Source organism: Merops nubicus, unplaced genomic scaffold (genome assembly GCF_000691845.1).
Source record: "Merops nubicus isolate BGI_N331 unplaced genomic scaffold, ASM69184v1 scaffold3339, whole genome shotgun sequence".
NCBI classification, from domain to species: Eukaryota; Metazoa; Chordata; class Aves; order Coraciiformes; family Meropidae; genus Merops; species Merops nubicus.
The window spans coordinates 4,561-14,495 of record NW_008629990.1 but is presented as its reverse complement, the minus strand read 5'-3'; the positions used below and the strand labels follow the sequence as shown (position 1 = coordinate 14,495).

At 43.2% G+C, this 9,935-nt stretch overlaps 1 protein-coding gene across 1 annotated transcript in view; it reads left to right on the top strand.

Annotated features, from left to right (window-relative positions):
* Positions 1 to 2,229: 2,229 nt before the first annotated feature.
* The window catches only part of LOC103779474 (type 2 lactosamine alpha-2,3-sialyltransferase-like), a gene marked incomplete at its 3' end in the record, with an annotated part of 8,420 nt that continues 714 nt past the window's right edge, over positions 2,230 to 9,935 (top strand). Inside the window, exons 1-5 of the mRNA XM_008947099.1 lie at positions 2,230 to 2,332; positions 4,192 to 4,291; positions 5,052 to 5,120; positions 6,328 to 6,405; positions 9,334 to 9,437. Of these exons, the coding sequence (XP_008945347.1) occupies positions 2,230 to 2,332; positions 4,192 to 4,291; positions 5,052 to 5,120; positions 6,328 to 6,405; positions 9,334 to 9,437 (454 nt within the window). The remainder of the gene's footprint in view (positions 2,333 to 4,191; positions 4,292 to 5,051; positions 5,121 to 6,327; positions 6,406 to 9,333; positions 9,438 to 9,935) is intronic.

Sequence of the window (9,935 nt, the reverse complement as noted above, 5' to 3'; positions counted from 1 at the left end):
CATGCTGTTGCTTGCTTACTTTCAAAAAACTGACCAGCAAACCCTCTGAACCTTGGGCACTGGGGTGCTGGGTTCCTTGCCCCTGTCATTGTGTAGATTGCTGCAGGCTTCTCAGAAAGAGGAGGGAATTGAATGGTTGAGTTCCAGCTTTGTCCTTGTTTTGTGTAACCCTGGCTGACCTTGACCTAAGGGCATTGTGACCTCTGTCAGTCAGGTTGATGGGCTTAACTTGTGTTGTGATAAGCTGGAAAGGGACTGTCCTCTCCCATCTGAACTGTGTCTTGTCACTTGCCCATTTTCTTGCATTTCTGACTGTGGGAATTTTCTAGTGCAATAATTGCATTGTAGGAGTTTGTTTTCCTTTGATTAACTTTCTGTAACACTCAGCTCTTTTAAAACAGGAAGGGGGAGCTGGGAAGTGCTGTCACCATGAAAAACACACCGAGAGTCATTTCTTCTGTAAACAAGGCAATGGTCCTGTTTACTAAACCAGCTTAGAAAGTCTTCACTAAAAACACCAACTTTCTTGACTTCAGAACTTTCTCTTCAAAGCACTGAATGAAATCAGGCACTGGGGGGTTGGACAGTGTGAGGACACATGTAATTAAAGACCATTTCATGTTCCTAAGGGCTGCTAGGTGTGCACCCTGAATGATGCTACATTCTCATGTGTGTGCCAGGCTGAATGTCCTACATAAGATACTACAAGTTGTTACACATTCCTTGTGATCTTGTTTGAAGAACGAGGCTGACTTTTATTCTCATGTTTTAATGAATTTTTTGCAGGCTGTATGAACATCTTTGTAAATATTTTACAAAGAGCATTTTTTTTTTTCATCTGAATAATACTGTTATATTTTTGTTGTTAAAAGACCCTTTCTGGACAGCTTTGCCTTGTTTTCTCTCTGTTTTGCAGCTTGGTCTGACTCTTCAGCAAGGTTCTCATATAAAACAGTCAGCAAAATCAGAAAATTAATCAGTTGTAAATTTAAAAACTTTATCAGAGAAGTTGGTTCATTATGTTCTGTTGTTTAACTGAATTTTGCATTGCTTCAGTTAAAGAGTAAGAAGTAAACAGATGATTTTAGCAAACTTTTGCAAAGCAAGAGGCAGTAAAAATATTGACAATATTGAAAAGGGGGAAAAAAATAAACCCAAAAGCACAGCATCTTTTTCAAGTAAATCACAGAATCATTTAGATTGGAGGAGACCTTTAAGATCATCAAGTCCTACCATTAACCCAGCACTGCCAAGTCCACTGCACCACTGTCCCTGGTGCCTCTACAGGTCTTTTCAATACCTCCAGAGGCAGTGACTCCACAACTTTCCTGGGCAGTCTGTTCCATTGCTTGACAAACCTTTCAGTGAAAAAATTTTTCCTAATATCCAACTTAAACTCCCCTGGCACAACTTGAAGCCATTTCCTCTTGGTGTATCACTTGTTACTTGTGAGAGGAGACCAGCACCCACCTCTCCACAACTTCCTTTTGGGTAGCTGTATAGACCAATAAGGTCTCCCCTGAGGCTCCTTTTCTCCAGTGCCAAGTGCAGGGGGACAAGCACTTTTCTGGACCTGCTGCCCACACTATTTCTGATGTACACCAGGATGCCATTGGCCTTCTTGGCTACCTGGGCATACTTCTGGCTCATGGTCAGGTGGCTGTTCAGCAACACCCCCAGGTCCTTTTCCCCTGGGTCTTCCCCAGCCTGTAGCATTGTGTAGGGTTATCTTGGCCCAAGTCAAGGGCTTGACACTTGACCTTGTTGAAGCTCATATAGTTGGCCTGGGCCCATCAATCCAGCCTGTCCACATCCCCCTGTAGACCATTCCTACCCTCAAGCAGCTCAATGCTCTTGCCTGACTTGGTGTCATATGCAGACTGGCTGAGGGTGCCCTCCATCCCCTTGTCCAATTTGTTAGTAAAGCTACTAAATTGAATTGTCCCCAGTACTGAGCCCTGGGGAACACCACTTGTGACTGGCCAACTGGATTTATCTCCATTCACCACCACTCTTTGGGCCTGGCCATCCAGCCCTTTTTTTATCTAGCATACACCCATCCAAACCATGAGCAGCCAGTTTCTCGAGGAGAATGCTGTGGGAAGTGGTGTCAAAAGCTTTACTAAAGTCTAGGTAGAAAAAATTTACAGCCTTTCCTTCATCCACTAAGTGGGCCAGGTCATAGAAGGAGATCAGGTTAGTCAAGCAGGACCTGCCATTCCTAAGCTCATGCTGTCTGGGTCTGATCACCTGGTTGTCCTGTATGTGCCATGTGATGGCACTAAGGAAGATGAGCTAATTGCTCTTAATGACACTGGACTAAACCCAGCAGGTGAGTTTTCTTGTCGTGTTCTTGCAGTTTTAGGAAAAGCCTCCTAGAAAATTTTTGCAAAATCTTTGTGTTTGCTCTAGAAGTTGAGTGTGACTGTCAAAATGAGCAGTGACTCTTCAGGAAGACTCAAGGGAGTTGGAACTCTAAGGGAGAGGCAGTGTTACTTCCCAGTGAGGGATGAAAGGTTGAAATTGTGACAGCTGTAATCTAGGAGTATTTTCTTCAGCTCACAGCAGGACAGCCTGGAGGATAGCCTTAAGGTTGATAGATGATAGCTTGTTCACTGCATGGCTTTTTCCTGGTAGGTGCTGTTATAAAACCCCACCTCTGATCCCTACAGTTAAACCCTTGTGAAGAATGAGGGGGAGATAAATAACAAAGTGGTGGCTTGTTGCACTCAAGTCCTTGTAGCAAATAGTTCACTGTTAGGTATCTCTTCAGGGGTGAAGCTATGTGAGTGCCTGTAGTTTGCTCCTCAATTTCTAATACCAAAATGCAGCTCTCTCCAGTAGTTTCTTGGCCTTTAATACAAGGTATGATGTTAAGATGGTGCTAGTATGAGGCATATTGCTGTAAATCACTTGGACTATCTCTCCCTTGAGTTTTATTGCCTTGGGGCTGTTCAGCCCAGGTTTAAGATAACAGGACTTTAAACCTTCTAAGCAACATAGAATTAAAAAAAAATCACATAGATAAACAAAAAAACCCCAAACACTCAACCAACCTCAGTAAAGTCAAAGGCCTTGCTCTTAGAAAATGCAGCAGTGTGTTTGGGTAGGGCTTGGTTCTGCTGGACAGCTGTTTGCTACTTTCACTTTAAAATCTAGATATGAGGGTAGGTGTTGATGCATTCTGTGCATGGAACCTGCTTACCATCACAGGGGGAGCAGTGAAAATCAGAGAAGGGTACAGCTCTGGAGTAAATTTCCACAGTAACTTGTGGTCAGAATGGCTATTTTGGACTTTTCACAAGGTGAAGCAACAAGGGTTCATTCATGCCTGCTGAAAGGGCAGCTCAGTGTTAGGCATGAGCAGGGCAGGATTTGCTTTTCCTCCAGCATGTCTTGCCAGATACACGAGCTTCTGACATTTCTCTGGTTTTCCTTTACTAGATGATGTGTTGAGGTACAAGCTCTCTTTGAAAAATGAACACTTTCTCTGCTGTTTCTCCATAACTTAGTGAGTTCCACAGATTGGGTCCTAACTTCTCCCTCTGAGATGTGTGAATATAGCATTCTATCATTTGAGCAGTGAAGTCTGGCCTGTGGCAGGAGCTGGAGAATGCAGGACATAAAGGGCATGTGCAGCTTTAAATGTACAAAACCAGACTTGAAGAATATTTGGTGATCCTAAAAAAAAAAAAAATAAAACCAGTAGTTTTTGACAGCTTGTACCCTGTTCTGCTCCATCAGCCTATCTGCCTCCTGCAAAGTGCCAGTGCTTGTTTAACTGTGTAATTATGGAAACTGGTAGTGGGTGGTGCAAGAGAGAGAAGAACAGGTCAACTGTTGACCCAGGAGACTGGTTTCTTTGGCATGCCAGTGATCAGAAAGGGGCTCCTACACAGACATGCTTCTGGAAGAGCCCACCTTCCTCTTGTGTCTTTGGAGAGAACCTAGAGTGAGTTTCTCTTGGGGCTTCTGTGCAGAGTTTGCCTGTGTGGTAGGGGCAAAGCAGCATTCAGTGCCTGCCACTGGGACTTTGAGAAATCAAACCAGAGTGATTCTCCCCACCAGATTTGTGATGGTGGTGAACAACTGTAATAATTTCCTTTCTTAGCTGCCCAGATGCTTTTAAAAGGTTCATGTTAACAGCATGATTGGGATTAAATTTCTTGTGTTGCTCTTCTCTCATTTCAGGTCTACCAGTCATGAAACGAATTCTTCTGTTTTTTATCCTGGCTGCTGCTGTTATGTATGGCATACTGCATGGAAATCTGTGGAGAAACAACCTCTACTGGTATGCTGATGCTTTGTTCACTTGTAGTGCCAACACCCTCATGGCTGTGAGGTGCTCTGTTGCTGCACATCTGTGTGCTAGTAATCAACAGGAGTCATTACTACTCTGTGTGTGTGCTCATTTGGTGGCTGGTTGGGTTTTTTGTACTGTGAGGGGGTGAATGTGATTGTTCTGTCATTGTGCCCCTTTTCTCATGTCACATTTTAAACCTAGTAGTTGATTTGAACTTGGTTTTATGGAGAGGCTGGGACCTTACAGACAGGGAGCTCCTCTGAGTTTCATGGAAATAGATGCTCAGGTGAGGAGAGGTAGCTTGTATCATGTGTCCATGTCTGCTCCCATGTGTATTTAGTGTTGGCTTCTTCCTTCAGACTTCTCAGAAGTGATGTGGGAAAGATCTGCTCCACGCATGGGGATAACTTCAGGTGTAGTGGGCACCTTTTTAAAAGCTGAAATTTGTTGAGTCCCAGTGGCACCCCTCTGGGAAATAAGCCTTCACTGTTTCCAGGCTGCATGGGACAGGTGGCTTGGGACCTGAAATTTGGGGTGCTTGTTGAAGAAGTGGAGTTTCCCTTGGCCTCTGCACAGCCATGACTGGGACTGACCAGTGTGTTTGTGTTATGGAGATAATAGTGAGAGCTTTTAAAAGTAGTGGTTGCCTCTATTTGTCTTGTTTATAGCCTACAGTTGATAGAAATGGTTTTTTTTGTGGTTTCTGTTTGCAGCAAACCACAGTGTTGTGACATTTCCCTTTTTGCAGGATTAGCTTTTATGGACAGACTTCCTCTGTGAGGGCTCCTCCTTCTTACGAGACTGGTGGAGTCACCCAGTAAGTTCAGCTGTTGAATACTTTTGTGGTGGGGTTTCCTTGGTTGGTTTTTGGGCAGGTGGGAGGAATCGAGACTAAAATCTGCCAACTTTGTCCCTAGGCTCCCTGTTCAGTTGGTTCTTGTACATCTGTGTCTGTTATGAACACAACTGTAACATGTCTGGCAGAAAGGAATGTGTCCATGTCCTGTTCCCAGTGTTTGGTTCATATTTATGGTCACTTGCAGTGACTGTTACAAGCACTGAATTGTTGGAAGGACATTTGTTTACGACTTCCAAATTTCTGCAATTCTGACTTGAGTAAAACTAGCAGAGCTACAAAGGCAACTTTTGGGCTTAAAATGTAATAAATGAGAGGTGTGGTTCACTTGTGAAGTGGAAGTGTGTGTATAAGCAGATCTTGTGTTAATAAATTCCTGCAATTAGGTTTGTGAGACTAATGAGGGCCTATGCCTAAAACTTCAAAGCAGGCCTCTGTCCTCTCCAAAGCCCTCCTGCAAAATGCCACCTTTGAGGCTGCTGCTGGAAAGCAACAAGCTGGCCAGCTGATACATTTCACAGGCTGCTTTCTCAGTGTCAGGATTCACATGACAACTTGAGGTTACCAAAAGCAATTAACCTCAATGGTCTGTTTGGCTTGTGGTTCTAATGTGGTGGTTTCATCCTTCTGTTCTTAATGCAGCCCAGATGCACACACTGCTCACAATGAACTTTACCCTCCCTTCTTGGCTTCATATTTGTTATTAATTGGGCTAAATCACCAAGGGAAGAATGTGTTTAGAAGTGTAGGTCTTAGCCTCGTTATGAGAGGAATACTTATCCCTAAAGAACCTCATTTTCCTTGAAGTTCCCTATGTGGTGCTGCCTATTCCCCTCCCCTCTCCTCTCTGAGGAGTGCAGGTGCTGCTCTCTGCTATGGCTGCAGGGGTGATTCAGCTCAGATGTCCTGCTTCTCTGCAGATGGGCCTGAGGGCTCTCCTCTGGTTATGGCTGTTTTGGGGAAGCTGCAGACCTCTTGGAGCAGCCTTGGCTGGTAAAAGGAATCACAGCACCATGAGAGAGATTCATCCTTATAACAGAGGGAGGCAATCATGAAGATTTGGTGTGGCCTTAACTCAGGAATCATATTTTACTAGTTGAGCTTGTCCAAGCTTATAACTGCTGCTCATTCCTGTTCTTGCTATTTCTTTGACATCCTTCTTCTGCAGGCTGCCACCTACAGCTGTGGAGAGAAGGAATGCACTGGACACTTGTCTCCTGAAACCAGCATTTGAATCTTTACTGGGGTGAGTCTTCAGTGGGAAGTGACAGAGGGAAGGAAAGGCTCTGCTGATAGAAATGGACTGTTTATATATTCTGGACCATTTCATCTTTAGATTCATCTCTGGAAGTAGAGCTATTAGGCTTGGGTTCATTGCTGCTTTTCCTGGTTGTAGCAATGGGAATTGTTTAGCTTGCCACTGATCAGCATCTGAGCAATACCACACAACTAGCTCAACATGTGTATCTACTGAATGAATAAATACTTCCTGTTCAGATATTGGAGCTAGTAACAGTGAAACTATTTTAACTAATGAAATACAAGCCTTAATTTCTGCCCCCTCTACTTCTCTTGTAAAAGAAGCCTTCATGTCCAACTCTGAAACTCAGTCATTCTGCTATTAAGAATTAAACATTTTTCCCTATAGTAGAATTTTAACAGAATTCAATTTTAATGAAATTTGGGATGATTCATGGTTTTGTTCCTCTGTAGTATTGTTAAATTTTGTGTAGATGTCCTCCACTTTAAGGTACTCATAGGAAGCTTCCATTATAAAGAAGCAATCAGATGAAAAGAAAGAGCTTCAACCCAAAACAAAGGATGTGTCTGCTTACAAAAATGTATTGGAGAGGTCTGTGAGGAAATACTGCAAGTTTTTGTTCTTACAAGCACAAGTCTTCAGTGAGAGATGAGGGAAATGCTACAGGACCAGAGGCATACTGGTTATGCTGTTGGCTTGAGCAAACCTTGAGTATGGCCCTGAGAAAGCTTGGAAAGATATTTAGAGAAAGTCCTGGCTGGAGGAGTCTTAAAGCTCTGAGCAAAGACACCATTGCTGCTTCATTTTGGTCCTTTTTGTGTGCAAGAAAACATGGCTTTAAACATGGAAGGATCTTAAGCTTGTCTTCTCCAAAGCAATGCTGTAGCCTGAGTTTTGGTTAGCTGCCTGGCTCAGTCCTGGGTCCCTTGCCCATGGAGTGTGCCCAGGCTGTGTGTGTGTCAGGTACAGCAGGACAGCCAGAAGAAGGTGGGTGCAGAACTACAACAGAGTCTCTTGCCTATGTCTATAGCTCCTTTACAGAAATAGTTGGTGCAAGCTGAAGATCTGGTCTGTGCACTTTGGTAATAGCCTGGGGAGGTTGAAAGGATTTCTAACCTGGCAGAATTATTTATTGGAAAGGAACCAGAGCTAGAATTAAGAATCTCTTTGCAGTAGGTAAATTATTTATTATGTCTAAGCTTACCAGCTGCTTTGGAACAGCAAGTTATTAAAGTTAATATGGGTGTTTAGTGCATGATGTCTAAATCTAATCATGTTAGTTGGCCTTGCTTAGTTACCCTGTGGCCCAGCTCTTGGTGTGTGAGCTGTGGTGTTTGGGGTTTTTTGTGGATTTTTTTTGTTTTGTTTGCTTGGGTTGTGGGGGTTTTTTTCCTCCTTTTTACTGTTAGTGTCTTCTGACTGTAGAGTGTAAAGGGTGAGATACTTGATTTGTGAAACTGAGAGGGTTTTTTTTTTAAAGAACTATTAATATTCATAATGGAGAAACAAGTCATGTGCTGTTTGTGATCCACACTAGGTTTTCTCACTGGGACTGTACACTTCTGTGTTAATGTTTTAATATAAGACCCAGTGTGCAGGATTGGTATGAAGTCAGCCAGTTGAGTGAGTGTGTGCCCACTTAACTCTAAGGTGAAGCCAAGGACATGCTAACATGTGACAGGACTGGGTCTGCTGTTCATATATTTATTACCATCTCTGCCAAGTCAAGGGCCAACAGACCCCTCCCTGCTCTGAGATAACCCTTGTCTGTGGTCACTGTCTCCTGAAGAAAGAAGTGACCCATTCATTCTATCCCATAAGACAGACTCCTATGAGTCTTCTGCTGACTGCTTGCCCAATGTAGAATGATATTATCATTAACAGCCAGACTCCTCCCTCTGCTCCCACATCACACCAGTCAAAACCCAGTCAGGAGGGGCTTTCTTGCCTAGTTGTGGCCATCATCCACCTACCTACCCTCATTCAGGGCTGGAGGTTTAAACCCCAGCACTTCAATAAGGTCTGATGCCTTCATGGGCTGGGTTGCAGGACTGTGATTTTGAGACAAACCTCCTTGTGAGCCCCACGTGCCATGCTGCTTATCACAGGGTGGCCCTGGTGCATGTGCACTGGGCTTCTTGCAGACATCTGATTTCTGGCTGAGCAAGAAGAGGCACTGCAGGAGCACACCCAATGTGCTGCAGCTCCTAAGGAGTGTTCAATCTGTGGGACCCTACTAGAGGGGGTTCAGAGTAAATCCAAACAGACAGACAAAACCCTCTACCTAATAATAATAATAATAATAAACCCACAAAAACCCCAGCTGAGATGTGTGTAATGTGAACATGAGAACCATACTCCACAGCTTTTAGCTGTGTGGATATATCCCTGTTGCCCCAAACTACTTACTAATGATAACAGAGCCAGAAAGTGTCACTTGTTTGGAATGGTAAGCTGCTGTCTGCAGGAGGTGGTATTTTCAAGTTAAAATGACTTATTTCAAATCCTATTCTTATTTATTAAATTGCCATGCATAATAATAAATCTTAATTTTTCTTGCTGTTTTTGTTAGGTGCTTTTCAAACATGAAGTTTATTCACTGTCTTCCTGGGTTGTGCATTCTTTTAAATATACTGTCTTATAAGCTTTCAAGGATGTGATTTTAATTACTATATAGTTATACTAGCAGAAAAATAATTTTATCTTACTTTCTAGCTATATTTTACAGTTTAAGATCTTCCCTTTTTCTTCATCTGCTTTCATTCCCTGTGTTCATGAATTCTCTTCTTTTAAAAATCAGTGATACTTGAAGTAGGATAAAGAAAGCTTTTCTTTTAAAAAGCAATTGCATTAATTATTTCCTTATTCAAATCATGTGGATTTTTGAAACTTCTGGGTTTTTTTCTTCATTAGTGTTGACAAAATATACCCGTTCCTGTGTGCTAATGATTTCATCAGAGTGGCAGAGTTCCACGGGAGCGATAAATTTGAACTACCTTATGGAATAAAGAGAGCAGGTTTGTGTTCCAAATCTTTGTTTTTAAGCAGAAATGCATAAACTTTGTGCAAACCCACCTAAATATCTTCCCCTGGACTTTCCTGCTCATGCCAGTCCTTGTAGGGGCACCTAGCAGTGACTTAAAGGTTTTATTTAGCCCCTCTGAGCTGGCACCTTCCTGTTTTTAACAATCAAAGCACCCTCTTGGGGCTGCCCCTCTTGGCAGAGAAGCTCCAAAAAGGTGGGCGTGAGGAATAGTGGAGCTTATTCAGTTTCCTTTCATTTGTGTGTGGTCTGGAGAACTAAAAATATTTAGCTGCTGCTTTGCTGGGTGAAATATTACCTGGGTCAGCATGATGGGGTTTGATCAACACACCTAAGGAGACTGAGATCCAGAGCCCTGCTCAGGCAGAAGTCCCCAGGCTGGGGCAAGCTAAATCCTGCAAAATTCTCCTTTTAATGAGCTTCTCCCAGCAGGGAAGCTGTGTCACTGGGGCTGCAGGGAGGACTCCTACTG